At 41.2% G+C, this 17422-nt stretch overlaps 1 protein-coding gene across 2 annotated transcripts in view; it reads right to left on the bottom strand.

Annotated features, from left to right (window-relative positions):
* The window catches only part of FRAS1 (Fraser extracellular matrix complex subunit 1), a 458507-nt gene that overhangs the window by 87928 nt on the left and 353157 nt on the right, over positions 1-17422 (bottom strand). For both annotated transcript variants that reach the window (XM_032632916.1, XM_032632915.1), the window contains exons 39-45: positions 12399-12547; positions 12050-12212; positions 9652-9787; positions 5625-5815; positions 4264-4417; positions 2784-3047; positions 744-932 (exon numbers count right to left, since the gene is read on the bottom strand). In XM_032632916.1, the coding sequence (XP_032488807.1) occupies positions 744-932; positions 2784-3047; positions 4264-4417; positions 5625-5815; positions 9652-9787; positions 12050-12212; positions 12399-12547 (1246 nt within the window). The remainder of the gene's footprint in view (positions 1-743; positions 933-2783; positions 3048-4263; positions 4418-5624; positions 5816-9651; positions 9788-12049; positions 12213-12398; positions 12548-17422) is intronic.

Here is a 17422-nt window from a genome sequence, read left to right as displayed (position 1 = left end):
TGTCTAATGAGATTTTGGCTGCTATCAGTTTTGGGCGTTAGGGCAGACGGGACCTTCTGCTCCTAGGGGGACACATTTCCAACCTCTAAATGGAACTGCACATCATTACATGACGTTGGATTACTTTCCTCCCAAATATGTAACTTTCTTTCCTTTTTTACCCCTGAAAGCACTGTACAGTAACTATGTAGCATTTAACATTTATGCTTTTACATTACATCAGCATTTCCTGGAGCTATGGGATGAGGAAATGTAATTTCCTGGAACTATGGGATGACGGATGAGCTATGTAATCTCCCTCAGGCAGCTCCAATCTATGCCCTTCCATTTTGCTTAGTTCATTAACTTGTGATCTTTGGGGAGCTGGAAAGAGATATAAATTGTTCCCCTCAGGCAGGCATAATTTTCACCTTAATCCATCTCAATTCACTTCTTTTTCCTCTCTCTCTCACACACATTTTTAGCATCATAGCAAGTCAAAATGATTTTTTCGTCTATAATAGCCCCCAATTTCATCAATGCTATGTCAAAGCATGAACACATCTTAGCCAAGAAGGAGAGTTTTTTTGCAAAACCAAAAAAATTGAGGAGACAAGAAAGAATAAATGAAGCTATAACTCAGCTCTTAATTCAAAACAAAAGTGCTCAGTTTGCTGCCATAGGCTACCAGGCACTTATCTCTCATTTGACTACTGGGGGTGGAGTTTCTGGAAGTCTGGGTTGGCAGAAGAGAAGCAGCTGACCTTGGCTGATGTCAGCCTGGGTGAAACTTTGGACAGGGCCTTTAACGGAGATTTGCTCCAGGCTATCATGCTTTACCAACTGCAGGCGCCCTGCACCAGGATCTTCCTTCAAGATGTACATCACCTGATGGTCACCTGAGTCAGTATCTGTCACTTTCAAGTGCTGTTCTGTGATGGGTGCTACGGACCCTGGAAGAGAATGGGATAGATTAGGTCATTCCCCATCATTGCTTTTGAATAGGATGTCAAATGATTTTAGGAGACTGGAGACTAAACTAACACACACTCCCTGGTCTAAGGAAGTATCAGCTGCCTGCCCTTCTGTTTCCAGCTGAATAAAGTTTAATTTCCATAAGTGAAGAGTCCCAACTTCCCAATTTGCTAATCACCCCTTGAGTTTAGATCTGAGCCTCTTTTCTCTTCTGATCCACTTTCACTCTCTACCTGTGCTTGCCCTATGCCCGTGACCTTTCAGTTAGTATCTAGATCTATGTAATAACTCCTAGTTCTGTGATATAAAGGATTCCCAGACCTATGATGAAACCTGCTTGGGCCTAATTTATTTACTTAAGGATCACCAAATCATAAAAAAAACAGCTTTACATAAACTCACAAACATATCTGTTGCCCTCTCAGACTGAATAGTCAGGATCATTGTTCCTCAAGACAGAATATATGGTGAGGGTTACAGAGCAGGGAGACCCGAGCGCTGGGCCCTGGAAGGCTTGCACAGGTGTTGGGTATTGGAGACAAGGCACTGTCTCCTGGAAAACACGTCTTCTCAGGGTCTTCCCCCTCGCTTTCCTCTCCAGCCATTTTCTCACATTAAAAATAGTAAATTCTGATAAAGTAGGTCCTAGTCACTCACGTGTAATACATCCTAGTGTTTGGAGTGGCAACCCACCATGGGCCCTGAGTGTCCCTGCATGTTCTTGCTGGGTAACGCCAAGAATGCAGGGCCTGACCACTCATTATCAGGCCATTCTCAGCGAGTAGCCCTGAGGGATGAGGTGACGTCTTCCTCCGGGACAAAGATCAGGCTTGCTTATCGCTACTATAACATGGGGAGCTCCCCAAGCTCGGTGTTCCCCTTCTGTAATGCACTACAATGCACACAGAGGTATTCATCTGGGCCCTCTGCATCACCCCCATGGGACTTGGAGGGCATTGCGAATAGATGCAAAATTGCTCTTGGCAATGCTGCCTGCTGTGCTGTCACAAAGTACTTTGTCTCTGACCAAGGAATCTCGTGTCTTCTACCAGCATCCATGAAACAGTAAGAGGATAACTTATTAGCTTGTACATAGGGCAAAGTTAAGTCCCAGAGCTAATACCTGAGACCTTTGGGAATCTCCAAATTTTCAAATACCATTATACCATATATTTTTCACTACAAAATACATATGAAACTAAGAATAAACAAGCAAACGGAACTCCAGTGGGACACAGATGCTCTGTGGAAGAAAGCCCATTCTCTAAGTAACTCTCTACTGCAAACTGACTCCAAGACTGCCATGTGTCACAGGTCCTTCAGTGTTGCTTATCTATAAGTAAAATTGTGAACATTAGACCCTAGAACACCATATCTAATGGTTCTCAATTATTTACATAATCTCTCCTGGTGCATGATGACTTCCTAATTGCCCCTCCATGCCTTTTTTTTTTTTTAAATAAGCATCTTGAAAATCCTGCTAGATTTTGTTGTTTGTTTCCATGGGGTTGGGTAGTAGCAATGTTCTAAGAGACCTGGGCCTACGAGTAGTTGGATAGTTGAAGATTTCTGTGGACCTTGGGAATACTACAAGCTCTTCTCAATCTTTTCTCAAATTCACAGACAGAGGTCTAAAGAACTTCAGAGGTTTCACATTTGTCATTCACAACTCTTAGTGTCCCCAAACAAACAGTTCTCCCCAACACTAGTCTCCCCAGATTCTGCACACCCAGTTCAAGATCCTCCCACAGAGCTGAGCTGATATGGAAGGAAGTACTGCACACCAACAAAGAAGAAACCACGGCCACTCTCTTCCATCCCTGTGGTACCTGCTGACAGCTGGAGGCCTTGGTTTACAGCCAAGTTGGGGGTGTCACCTGTAGGCAGCTCTATGTATATCTCCATCCTCCCTGTGTCTGTGTGGAGTCCATCAGTGAGGGAGAACCGGAACTCATCCACTGCCACACCAGAACCACCAGGCATGTACCCAACCAGCCCGGCCAGGATATCCTGGTAGGTGAAGGAGGAGCCCTGGACCAAAACCCTCCCATTCTCCAGAGGCTCAGAAGCAGTTTGCCTCCGGAGCAGATGACCTAGGAAGGAAGCGAAAAAAAGAAAGAAACAAACAAACAATGGTAGAGTACATACGGCACCAAAACACTGTATGATTTTGTCAACTGCTTGAGCCTGGGTAGAATGCCAAGCCCCTCAGAGGCTCATGGTGGCACATAAATAAATGACCAACAAATCAGCATTTTACATAGAAGTACAGGGTGCTGCTCTATGGCCTCATCTCCAAATAAAGAAGACAAAGTTCTGCTTTTCCTGGTTAAAAACCTCTTAAGGAGACACAGATGGATACAGTAATATGGTGGCTTAGGAATCAAGTCTCCATGAATTCAAACTCACTTCGTTATCTAAACCTTATTTTCACCTTCTGCAAGGTGAAAATAGCACTCTCCACTTGCTGCCTTCCGCCTGGGGCATCTGGGGTGGGAGAGAGGAATACGTTTTAAATTCCTTTTAAATTCAGAAAGACACTAAGCATCTTTGGGCTGAGGCATATTTTTCTGTTTTCAAGGTCATGTGCACCACAAAGGGGCAGTTAAAGTGCTTCATTAAAGAAAGTGAAAGTGGATGAAGGCAAGCTAAAATGCAATGACCAACAACCTCCCCTGCCAGCTCTCCATCAACAACAGTTTCATCTTCAAAAGGCCAATAGCCATTAGGATGGAGTAAGATACCACTTGGGAGAAGAAAGTTGCAGAGCTTTAGCTAATACTAGGGGGATGGCACTTAGAAAAGAAGTACGTAGAAGAGTCCCATGGTGGTTTTCTAAACTTCTGGTTTAATCAGGAAAAGTGCTTTCTTTGCAAAAGGAACAAGCTCATAAAGACGTCTACCACGCCTCTAACCTGAAGTGAACACCTTTTGTGATTAATTTCAAGGCTGCTATGCTGTTCCTTGCATGCAATGGCCCAGGATGATCAAGCAATGATGCCTACTCTGAGAAGAGGATGTGCAGATTCTGAAAACTTATTTTGCCTAAGGTTACATAAGAAAGCAAGAAAACAGCTGAAATTGAATTTCAGAGACACCAATTACCCAGGATTCAGGCTTTCAGAGCAACCAGAGTCTACTGTGACCCCAAAGAACATTAGCTAGCTGTGAATTTGATTATACTTTGATGCAAAGAACGGACTACACACCAGCAAGGCAGAGGAATGATCGGCTGAAATCTATGTTGTTTATTCTAATAACCCGTCGGGCACCTCAATTAAGAAGCTTCCCAAAGCAGTTGTGTCCTACCATGGCCAGGCTTTTTTGTCAATACAAAAATCAGCTCGTTATCTGGAGTGTCCAGGTCCTGCAGGCTCAAAGAAGAATTGCTTATCACCACTCCCGAGCTCAGCTGCACGCCAAGGGGCCGCAAGGTCATTCTGGGAGGCTCGTCATTCTTCCTCTGATTAAAGCATAAAATATTAGGTCTCACACAGATACTGGTTTAAGAAGAAAAAAATAACATGCATTATTCAGAGAAAGTAACACCACCACATTAACTTTCACTACCGAAATAGCATGTAACGTGTCACTGTCTTTTATTGTTATTATTATTATTATTGAAATATAGTTGTGTTAGTTTCAGGTATACAGCAAAGAGGTTCAGTTATATAGATATATTTTTTCAGATTATTTTCCATTATAGATCATTATGAGATATTGGATATAGTTCCCTGTGCTATACAGTAGGTCCTTGGTGTTTATTTTATGCATAGTAGTTTGTATCTAATATGTCACCATCTTTAATTCCCACTCAAAATGGTTAGGTTGAAAGGCGAGCAGGTCACACAAACCAAATATCCCCTTGAAAAGACACTGATGGACATGCTACAGAAATCTTCTCAGGTATTTTCCATAGGTACAAGGATGACATTTTCCAGACCAAAAATACAGACATGTGGTTAGACAAGTATATTTGGGGGATAAAAGGGCACATTATTTGAAATCAGAACAGTCTTAGAAGCCTAAGCATGGCACAGTACCTGTAGGAGGACACATATTTGAAACTGTGGGTGTCTAAAGATATCTCCTTGACCCCCCCATCCTTGTGTCAGCACCCCTCAACCACTGTCCCTGAAGGGCGCCGAGAGTGCCCTGTTTTATTTTCTCAAGGCAGAGGGCATTCCATTCTGATTTTTATCTTTTATCTCTCTCCCTGGGGTGACAGAGCAAGCCTATGTAGTTGCTCAAATGAGAATAAACACAGCAATGGGAAACACATTTCTTTCATGTTACAGTGTAATGAATAAATGCACTAAAAAATATAAGAAAAGGCAAGTATGCACATGGAACCACATACAATAATTTCAGGGAAAAATAAGCATATGTTATTTTTCACCTAATATGAGACTGGCAAGATTGCTCTGTCTGACCCTCACAAACTGTTCTCACACAGAACAGAATGGAAATTCTGATTTCCAAGTCAGACCATCCCCAAGTGCCAGCCTTAATTCTACAAGTTTCCTAAAGGTCAGGGTTATATTTTAAAAACTGACCTCTAAAGCTCAAGGTCAAACCCAATCTGCTTTGCTTTTGAGTTCACATAAAGCTATCTAATGGTGCGATATTGTGGTCAAAGGCCCAACTTATCCAACTTCCAAAGTCTTTACCTCGATGGTGATGTTGATGCTGTGGATTTCTGATCGACTGTTTCCATCACTTACATAAAAACTGAAAATATCATGGGTTGGCTCAATGCTTTCATGAACACTCTGAAAGTAGTAAATGTAGTTTTCCAGGACATCTTGAAGAGGGAATGATGCTTCTAGGTCACTGGTAGTTCCAGGGCCAAATCGATCACCTGCATCAACAGCAAGAGGGAACTTTTACCTGGATCCATCAATGCCTGCTTCCTGGGCTGAACCAGAAAGCCTGACAGCACTATCAACAGAAGAGGAAAATATGTTTGAGAATAAAGGTGGGAGAGTGTTTTCATCTACACGTGGGAATCAAATGAGATAACATGTATGAAAGCACTGTGAATGTTATTATTTCCTACAGCATAGAATCAGTGGTTGTTTTGTTAGAAATATTTGATAAAATAAGTCATGGGACAAGTATTGATACAATAGTAAAGGTTTTACCTTAAGCTTTAGTCAATTTCAAAACCACTCTGCAAGAGGAACCTTCTTTCTTTACACAAGAAAAAGTTAACTGCATACCTTTTTATCTAAGAAATATCTCCTTAAGCATGTTTTCATTTGACTATTCCGTTCCTTAAGAAAACCTCTGCATGGGCTAGTGCTCAGCCCCTGGGATGGTAAACCAGGGCTACTGTGATGCTCAGGGACCATCCAGAGCTCGGGTGCAGTTCAGGTACTGAGATGCTCAAGTACCATTCAGAGCTCCATAGAAAGTGCTGGCTCTGGTTACCTCTTCTTTTCATCCCAACCCGAAAGGCCAAGGGGAAGAGTAAGCACTGTCTAAATGATGGGTGACTTGTCTCTTACTTGGTCTAAGTCTCTGTAATTGATTGATTTTAAATTGTTACATTTTCTTCCAAAGAGAGAAGAAAAGAGAAACCCCTGTGTCTTCAAACACTCCCTGGATATACATCAACAAAGAAAAGTGTAGACAGAAGATCTGAAAGCGATAAGGCTTTCTCTTTCCCTCCTTCATGGTCCTTTGCAAAGATTAGGTCATATATTAAAAGGCCATTGACTTCCTAGATTGCAGACAGGGTCATTTTTCGTTTACCTCCCAATGTAAAGACTAGGAATGAAAATGTTTCATTTATAATTTCTTTGAACTAAGAATTCAAGACAAATATTATTTTTTTCAATGACATGAATTTTCTTAAATTTTACCCCTCAGATATGATTCCTCTTGACACCAGAAGAATAGAGGGCTCTAAGTGACCAGTGACCTGATAATCCCTAGGGCATACAGTTCAGGGTTTCCAAAAGGAATTGCTATAATTCCTTCAAATTTTATTTTCTCTTTCCTTTGATCACTGTAAATATAAGAAATATAGTACCTTTATTTGGGTCAAAAATAGCCTAAGTAAACAGTGCCTAAAAATATACTTGAATAGAATAATGACTTACTTTCTGTCTTAGAAAACAAGCTGTTCGACAAGTGAATCTGCCACTGAAGCTTTAAGCACCGTCCTTTCAATTTTTAAAACAGCACCTTCTATTTATATATATATATATATATATATATATATTTTTTTTTTTTTTTTTTGCGGTACGCAGGCCTCTCACTGTTGTGGCCTCTGCCGTTGCGGAGCACAGGCTCCGGACGCGCAGGCTCAGCGGCCATGGCTCACGGGCCCAGCCGCTCCGCGGCATGTGGGATCTTCCCGGATCGGGGCACGAACCTGCGTCCCCTGCATCGGCAGGCGGACTTCCAACCACTGCACCACCAGGGAAGTCCTTCTGTTTTTTCACATAAATCTCTCTCATTAATGTTCTTCCTTGCCTTCTTAAACAGAATATACTATGTGCAAATTAAATAGCTCTTGATGTGTGCAGGCGATCGTCATGAACACCTATTACTGCATTGCACTGGAACACGGTGATGCCCGACAGGTAATCAGGGTGGGCCCTGCCCTGGTTGTGCTGGTACTAAAGGAGTGTAGATTATCCATGCTGTTAGATTTCATACCACACAATACGATTATTCTGTTTCTTCCATCTTGCCGGTATGAACTTAAAGCTACTTCTTCTAATGTTTTTAAAAAGATGTTCTTCTGATCGGCTGAATTCTGAATCTAGGTAGCTAGTTTCACATGTATGAAACAGACTTGGTTCTGAACTCCCATGGAGCAAAGGGTGAGTCCTTATACAATGTGCCTTGGAACAATTATTTGCCCCCCGAACGTCTTTTCCCTACTTCCACGTTCATACTAATGTAGAGCAATGGTTTTCCAAGTGTGGACCAGCAGTAATGGCATCACCTGTGAGCTGGTGAGAAATGCAAACGCATAGGTCTCAACAGCCTCCTTAAACAGGAACTCTTGGGTTGCTGCCCAGGAAACTGTTTGCACAGGCCCGCCAGGTGAGTCTTACGCACATTAAAGTCTGCAAACCACTTTAAGAGAGGCTGAGGCTTGCCAGAAATTTCACTTCTACATGTACTCCAGGTTAGCATAAAACGATGTTAAAAAAAGCTTAATAAGAGGGATTTCCTGGTGGCGCAGTGGTTGAGGGTCCGCCTGCCGATGCAGGGGTCACAGGTTCGTGCCCCGGTCCGGGAAGATCCCATATGCCGCGGAGCGGCTGGGCCCGTGAGCCATGGCCGCTGAGCCTGCGCATCCGGAGCCTGTGCTCCGCAACGGGAGAGGCCACAGCAGTGAGAGGCCCGCGTACCGCAAAAAAAACAAAAAACAAATAAACAAAAAGCTTAATAAGAAATCACCTGGACAGAAGAGAAGGCTGGGGGCAACCATCCTTTCATGATTCCCCACCTTTGCTTGTGCTCTTCCCTCTGTGAGAAATGCCATTTTCCCTCTGCCCACAGCAACTCCCACTGACACTTCAAGTTCCAACTCAAATGTTGCTTCCTCCGACTTTCTTGCCTTTACAGGCAAAAGTAACTGTTTTGTCCTATGTCCTTTCTCAGTGCTTTCCTCCTTTCCCTGTCCTGGCATTTCATGATTGTAATTTACCAGTCTTCATATCTGTCTCCCACTCGAGGCAGGGGCTGCATCTTATTCATCTTTACATCCACTGTATAAACATTTGTTGAGATAAATCTAACTCAGCAAGAAACAAATCCAAGAGCACACACTGAAAGGCAAGATGGGGAAAAGACTCAAGATTTTCTATAGGAAAACATGTCCCCTGCTAAATGAGTTTCCGGTAACCAGGCTCAAATCCCAGGCACCACGTTGGTCACAGACGCCTGCACTGGCCTCTCTGTGGGAGCTGCTAGCTGCACACCAGTTAGAGCCAAGCGCTGGCACTCAGGAATCTCACTGCGGAGGCAGCAGCACGGTCACCTGCCGGGAGCTGTCTCAACTGCCAGTCATTGTGGTCTCGGTGGACCTGTGGACGGTATCCACCCTCTCCCCTCCCCTTCTCTGTGATAATCACCAAGGGCAGTGGGTCCAGGGTAGATGAGCGGGGGGAGGGATGTTGAGGAGAGGGTCACAGAGAGACAAGCATGCATTTCAATTCATGTCATATCCTTAGAAAAAGCAGCGACGTAAGCTACGGTTCAGCTAAACTGCAGCTGCCTCACAGTAAAAGGACAGAAAATTTTATTTCCTTGACACTCAATTCTGAGTGCAGTCCCCAAGCCCCTGCGTCCCCATTGCTGGCACTCCAAATCCCCTCACCCTGCTCTAGTTTTTCCCATAGCACTGACTGACCTCCTGACGTCTTACACGGTTTTTTCATTTATTAGGTTTCTTATCTGTCTCCTCCCACCAGGATCTAAGGCACCATGAAAGGAGGGGTTTCTGTCTGTTTTGTTTACTGATATATCCCCAGTGCTTAAAACAGTGCTTGGCATACAGGAAACACTCAATTTTTGTTGAGTCAATGAAACCTTCCCTCCTTCCATTTCTTTGAAATGGTTCCATTCCCTCTTTAGTTCTCCATATCCAGGTTAACTGCAGACAGTTACCCACCTCCACGCTCCCTTCTCTCCAGGTCTGGAACAACTCTAGAGCCAATCTACTGCTGTTACCTGTCCCCGTGTTCTCGATGCAGCCGTACTTGGGCAGGGCGCTTAGTTTAATGATGGCGTCACCCTGGAGGCTGTCCTGATCATCAGCAGCAAAGAAGTGGTGAAATGAGAGCGGGGCTCTCCCTCCCTCGTCAACCTAAGAAAGAAAAGATTGGAGAGAGTCCTTGGGTGGTTGCACGCAAGTGCAGTAAAAGGAACTGAATTGAAAAGAGTTGCCTGGGGTGACCTTCCAGTGCCAATTCCACTTCTTCGAGGAGGCATATCCTCTACGCACGAGATGAGGAATATTCGAGCTGCTGGGACCGGACAATCCTTCAGCGCCTCTTGAAGCTACGCTCAGACATGGTGACTTCCGTGTTTCCCTTCAAAGTTGTGCTTCCCTCCATGATGGAGCTGGTTATAAAGAAGCTCTGGCCCATTCTAATCACCTACCTTGGAACAGCTGCATGACAGGATGGCTGCCTTCCTTCCATATCAACGTTCAAAAGCCCGCAGCTACAGAATGATTCATCCAGTCCTCCCTCGGATACTATGAGGGTAGCTCTGTCCTATAGTAGGAGTTCCCAGCAGGAAGTCCCATTTATCCCATGAGAGTGTATGTTTATAGGTGTGCCGGAAGAAAGGGCTCACCATACCTGAAAGCTAGTGCTTATCTTACTGTCAAGGAGGAAAATAAATCGGTTATGAGTAAAAGCAGTTGCTCCAGCTACCTTTTTCCTTTAGGGCCCTGTTTTGTATGCTTACTTTGCAATCTGACCCTAGTGTTTTTTGCTAGCCTGCTGGATATGAAGCTGTTTACTTCTGAATAACTATTGGCTAAATATAGGAAGATCTACAAGTTACAAAGTGGAAGGTCACCCTGACTCTGGGAATGGGGAAGGTCCAAACGATTGCCCCGAAGTGTGGACATGAAAAAAAAAAAAGGGTGGAATATCAGAACCATTTAGAAACAACTCAGTTTTATGAGTTTTTAGTTGTTCAACAAAACCAGGAATCCTGAGTTTTTGGATTTATGGTATGTACGTAGAGCAGAACAAGGAAAGTGAATTACCTTTTATGGAATCCCTACCATGAGCCAGTACTCTATTGGGGTTTTTTAGTGCTACTTTATTAATCATCAGAGTAATCCTTTATGTAACAGGAATAGTAACACTTTAAAAATGAGGAAATTGGGACTTCCCTTGTGGTACAGTGGTTAAGAATCTGCCTGCCAACGCAGGGGATGCGAGTTCGATCCCTGGTCTGGGAAGATCCCACGTGCTGCGGAGCAACTAAGCCCACGCACCACAACTACTGAAGCCCGTGCGCCTAGAGCCCGAGCTCCGCAACAAGAGAAGCCACCGCAATGAGAAGCCCACGCACCGCAACAAAGAGTAGCCCCACTCGCCGCAACTAGAGAAAGCCCGCATGCAGCAATGAAGACCCAATGCAACCAAAAATAAATATAAATAAAATAAATTTATAAAAAAACGAGGAAACTGAGGCTAAGAAAGATTATATAATTGGTCCAAGGTCAGTCAGCTAGTAACAGAACTGGCACTTGAATTCAGGTCTAGGTAACTTCATGATCGAGGTACATTATATTTCACCTCCCAACGCCAAGGAGCTGTCAATATCGTTTACAGCGATAAGTATCAACTCCATTTAAGATGGGACCTGGGAAGCTTCCCTGGAGGCACAGTGGTTAAGAATCCGACTGGCGGGCTTCCCTGGTGGTGCAGTCGTTGAGAGTCCACCTGCTGATGCAGGGGACGCGGGTTCGTGCTCCGGTCCGGGAAGATCCCACATGCCGCGGAGCAGCTGGGCCCGTGAGCCATGGCCACTGAGCCTACCACAACTACTGAGCCCACTCACCTAGACCTCATACTCTGCAACAAGAGAAGCCGCTGCAATGAGAAGCCTGCACACCGCAACGAAGAGTAGCCCCTACTCGCCACAACTAGAGAAAGCCCACACGCAGCAAGGAAGATCCAATGCAGCCAAAAATAAATAAATTTAAAAAAAAAAAAAAAGGGACCTGGGGATACTGTCCATATCCCTACGTTTTAGTTGCTGCAAACATTAGACTATAAACTCCTCAAAGATACATTCCTACTCCTACTGCTATATACATCTAGCATAGTATACAAAATACTGTACACACCTAGATTTATGTCTGGCACAGAAATACTTGTTGACTAATTAAATAATGTGGATATAATGATTTGATCTTCTGCATGTAATTATTTTCATACTTTTTGAAAAACTGATGCTTGAAAGCCATACGTATCTTGATACTATTGCCTAGATATTTGAGGGGAAGGACTTGACAGCCAATTTAGGTAGAAATCCTTCGTTCACACTGCCACAGACTCCTGTTCTCTACAGCACCCACAGTTCATTGATCTGAACTGCTTACGGTGATAAGGTCAGCGAAAGCAATGACTTGGGGTGGATCCTTGACGGGAGTGATCACGATGGTAAACCTCTGATTGTCCAGGCGGTTGTGGTCCAAATCAGAGACAGAGAAGAGGAAGCTGTCAGTAACCAGATGACCACCGGTCTCAAATGCAGCTGAGTACCTACAAAGGCCAGCAGAAGAGCAGAATGAACGTACTACACCAACAGGTCAAGTAAGATGACTAAATCGTTGTTTAACAATGGGGCCAGAAGTAACATAATCTTTCAGGGGAGCTACTGGTTAGTTGCTTACATATTTTAATACAATTAAAAGAAATTCTGTCACGTAACACCAGGTGGTTATATACCTAATTTTCTTGTTGTTGATGTCTTCCATTGTGAAATTGGAAACCTCTGAGAGTTCTTCCACCTCAGGTCCTGAGGTTCTTAAGAGAGCACCATACACGGGCAGAGAACTTAACTGAATCCAGATCTCTGGGTCGGGGGAAGAATCATCCTAATTAGGCAGATATGAGGCAAGACATGAATGCATGTTTGCAGGAATCAATATTTCCAGTAAAGATCTCGGGTGCTCCCTTCTCTACTAAATGGAAAAATCTCTTTCCCTTTGTGATAAAGCAACACCATTTAAACTGCGTGAAAATCCCAGTATTTATTCCTCCTAAAATGTCTTTTAGATAATGTCTTCCTTGAAGAGTAGCTCAAGATAACAGTGGGACATGCACTTTAGGTATAGGGCGTAAAACAAAGAGATGCCCTATGCTTACTATAAGAGCCACACAAGGTTTTGTTTTTATTACAAGCATCTAGTGAAATGCAAAACACAGTCAGAAATATGTCATCCTTCTAGAAACACAGTTGTAGGATTCTTCTAGAGTTTCTAAGAATCGTTTGCTTTTTAGAAACAGGTACAATTCCACTATAACATATGATAACAATTTAAAAATTCTGTGAAACAAAGAATGGAAGGTATTTAGCTTAGCCAAGGACTCACTTTAAGTAATATTTAACATGATAAAAATTTTAGTTTAACAAAAGAATTTAGGAAATTATGGATTTCATTCTACCTGGACCGAACCTATGGGTGTTCAACCCCCAAGGTGCCCAATATTAACAAAGACCATTTATTTCCCTTTCCTCTGCAATGTTTACTGAGAAATAAAATTGGCTTTCTGTGTTGCTACATGGACAATAATTGAATGTCTTAATGAACAATTTCTTCTTTCTTCAAGGATAGTTTTGGAAATATCTAGGAGGGAGGCAACAACTTCTTGGAAAGATTCCCTGAGTCATTCATCTTTTAGAGCAGCTGGCTGTGAACATGAGGGTACTTGACACTTTACCACAGCAACAATGAAAACAAATATTGCATAGCCAAATGTATTTTCACGTGCAAGTTTGCATAGCTATGTTGTACAGTTAGTTGAGGTACGAGATCAGGAATATGACCACGGCTGCCTGGTGATCTGGGGCAGCAGGTTTTAGTCAGCTCTCATTTCTATCCCCAGAGACCTTTGTAAGTTGACAGTTCAGAGCCTCAGTGCGAGATCATAGAATTTTCCATATTTCTTCACATCACTTGATAACAGCATGGAAGGAATCTCAAATTCATCGAAGCTGCAAAACTTCAGAAAACTTCCCCTAAATTTATACTTTAAAAGTTTCTCTATTTTTCTACATGAGTTATCAAATACAATAGGCAGGCTTCCAAAAAACTACTTCCTAATATTACTGTGAGTATCCTCTGAGAGGGAATTTTTAGAAGACAGCCAAGATTTCTAAGGTATTATCTTCTGAGATCATGATAAACTACAAGGACAGAGCTCCTGGCTCTTGATTAGAATGAACAGCTTCTAAATTCCACACTGGTAAATTTGGCAAAGAAATGCAAATTTCATGTCAGGCACAACACAACTTATAATTTTTCAAATCTCGAATGACTGTTGGGTTTGAAACAGTGTGAAATCAGTTGGCTTTTTTTTTTTTTCTGAAAATGCTGTCATAATTTAAAGAAAATTACTATTTGGGGATGTCCAAGATACCGTGGGTGAAAAATTCATAAGAATATAGACTTTGTTCTTATGTAATTTTTCTACTCAAAGCCCTTCTCACCCATTTTGTATTCATTCCCTTTTTAATTTTTTTATTATTTATACATCTATTGACCCAACATTCAACAAAGGACTAGAACTTTGATGATTAACATTTATGTAGGAGCTCCTCTTTTATCCTGTCCCTGGGCCTACCATCACCCTGGATCTTGTTTCTTATTTCTTTGAATTTCTTGATATAGTGTGATATAGTATTATAAAGCAGCTTCAGTTTTTTTTTAACTTAAGAAAAGGGAGTTAGACACTCCTCTTGTGGAATTTATTTTTCTTTTTACTCAGTAGCAGACTGCTAAGGTCCATTAATGTTGTTCTGTGCAGCTACAGTTCATGTGTTTTGAGTGTTCTCTAATATTCCATAGAGTAAGTACACCACAAGATATCCTGTCGATGCCGATGGACATTTGGTTTGTTTCAATATTTTTGCTATTACAAATAGACTACTGTTACAAATAGTATTGCTATAAACATTCTTGTATATATTCTTGTGCCTATCTTGTGTACCTATGAAAGTGCCTCTTGAATAGGAATCTAGGAGAGGAACAATTAGGGTATATGAACATTCATCCTCACAAGACAAGGCCAAATTCTTTCCCAGAGTGGTTGTTCCAATTTACAGTTCCATTAGCAAAGAACCTCCTGTAGATCTATTTCCTCTCCAACATTTGGTATTTTCATACTTTAAAATTTTTGCCAATTGAATTGGTATTAAATAGTATATAGTCTCAATTTGCTTTCCCTGATGTCTAAAAAGGTGAATGTCTCTCCTTATGTTTATTGGCCCTATGGGTTCCTCTTCTGAAATTCCTGCTGATGTCTTCTGTTCATTTTTCAAATGGATTATCTTTTTCTTCTTGATTTGCAGACACGTTCTTTATATTTTCTTTGTTATTTTTGGTTATATGTGTTGTAAATATCTTTTTCCAATTTGTAACTTGTGTGTTTTTTTGTGTTTATGGTGTGTTTGGGAGAACATAAATTTAATTTTAATATAGTCAAATTTATCAATTTTTTCTTTATAGTTAGCACTTTTTGTTTCTAGTTTAAGAAATTCTTCCTTTTCCCAATATCATGAAAATATTCGCCTATACCCTATAAAGAATTGTACACTTTTACTTATGACACTTAAGTACTTGATTTGCTACAGTTAATATCTGTGTAGGGTATGAGGCAGCAGCAGTCTTTTTTTTTTTTACATATGAAGAGTAATTTTGTGCAGATTCATGTTTTAAATAGTTTCTCCTGTTTCCACTGATCTGGCTTGCTATAGCTGTTTTATATTACAGTCCCAAGTGTGGGTCTGTTTCTGGACTCTCTAGTATATACCAGTGTATACTGCTTTAAATAGTGCAGCTTTATAATGAATCCTGATACCTGCCAGGGCAAGCCCCTGCCCTCCTGTCGTTCTTTTTCAGAATTTTGGCCCTTTGTTGTTCCTTATATATTGTAGAATCAGCGTATCAAGATCATAAAAAGTCCACCGGGCTTTTGATTGGAACTCAATTGGATGGAAAGATCACTTGTGGGAGAATTGCTATCTCTTGGATACGAAATCTTCCTATTCATGAATATGGCGTATCTTGTCATTTATTTAGTGCTTTTAAAACGTCTGCCAATGAAGTATTACAATTTTCCCTGTAGAAGTATTGTCTTTTTTTTGGTTAGATTTAGTCCAAAGAATATAATTTTTGTGATGCTATTATAAGTGGTATCATCTTTTTAGTTACGTTTACTGGCTATTTTTGCTTATGAATAGAAATGCTATCGTTCTGTTGACCTTCTATCTGGCCCCCTGGTAAATTATTTTATTTCTAAAACTTTGTCAAGAGACTCCTTTAAATTTTCTTTATAGTCAGTCATAGCATCAATTTTGTTACATTTATACCTAATATGCGTTAAGTAATATTATTATAGATGGTATCTTATTTTCAATTAGTGTATTTTTGGCTGGTGCATAGAAATCTATTAGCTATTTAAGATTAATCTTATATCATCCTCTCCATATTACAACTGAGAAAACTGAGCCCTAGGGAGTTTAGTGACTTGTCAAGGGTTATTATGCTAGTAAAACTGATGAGCTTAGATTAGAACCCATTCATTCTAACGATAAAACCCATACCACCCCTTCCTTACTTGTTTTCTTGCAGTACATGACAAATTGTGTATAGGAAACCACCATTAAGAAGCAAATACACAGAATCCCACTTTTGCCTTTTGCCTCTCCCGACATCACTTAACCCTCTTGCAGTTCATGATACTCTAATTAAGAACAGGCTTACCTGTTCCTATCTTTTCATATTCTGCTCCATTTATGACCAGGGTTTCAGATGGCTTTTCCAACTTCTCTGGATGTTCACAGCAAACTCACTAACTATGCACGTCTAGAAAAATCTTCCCCATGACATTAAGTACAAAACTCTTCTCCAACCCTCAGAGAAAGTTAGTGTATAACTTAGCTAAGTCTTTAAAATATGCTATGCTTTCAGTGAGCTAGGATAATTCTTTTGGAGTCTTTCTGCTCTAGTGGGTAAATTCACATTCAATCAATTTCTGAAAATACATGTTCATTTGCCAATGGGCTTGCATTTTCAACTGCAGCTTATAATATGCAGCTGATGGGAAGGAACTGCTCCTGGAATCCTATTTTGGTCTGTCAAACATTTTTCAAGCCTTGGTGATCTACTGATTAAATCTGTATACATACAGATTTTTATGAATTCGTGTTTCATAAGATTCCAAAGACCATAACCTATGGTAAGAATCACCCGTCAATTAAAAAACAAAATCAAAGGTGTTCTGAAACTATACTAGACCCGTGAGAAGAATCAGGGTGGAACGCAGTTTCCCATAATTTAAAAAAAGACAATTTTAGGGGAAAATCTGTGCAAAAGCAATTGAAGCAATTGTTCCCAGGCCAATGCTTTATCTTAATGCTACTATTCAGGACTAGATTTTACAGCCAGACTATTCAGCTCAGAAAAGGATTACTTAAAACTATATAGTGTTTTTTTTTTTTAAAAGGCCAGATTATTGGTGGAAATTTTAAGATTAGCAAAGGAAAAATTCAGTACTAAGAATGATTACCATTCAGACAATTATTCTTATTTTCAGCATATTTGTCAAAACTACTCATTATCATTTTTACATGGAGAGTTCACATCTGTTTACAACATACTTAAATGAAAAATAAAATTAATTATCCTCATTATCCTTAGCTCCAGAGGTAAAGTCAAGGACAGAGGATGAGTTTAATTTAGCCAGGA

This window comes from Phocoena sinus, chromosome 5 (genome assembly GCF_008692025.1).
Source record: "Phocoena sinus isolate mPhoSin1 chromosome 5, mPhoSin1.pri, whole genome shotgun sequence".
NCBI lineage: Eukaryota > Metazoa > Chordata > Mammalia > Artiodactyla > Phocoenidae > Phocoena > Phocoena sinus.
This window is presented reverse-complemented; position numbering and strand designations above follow the sequence as displayed.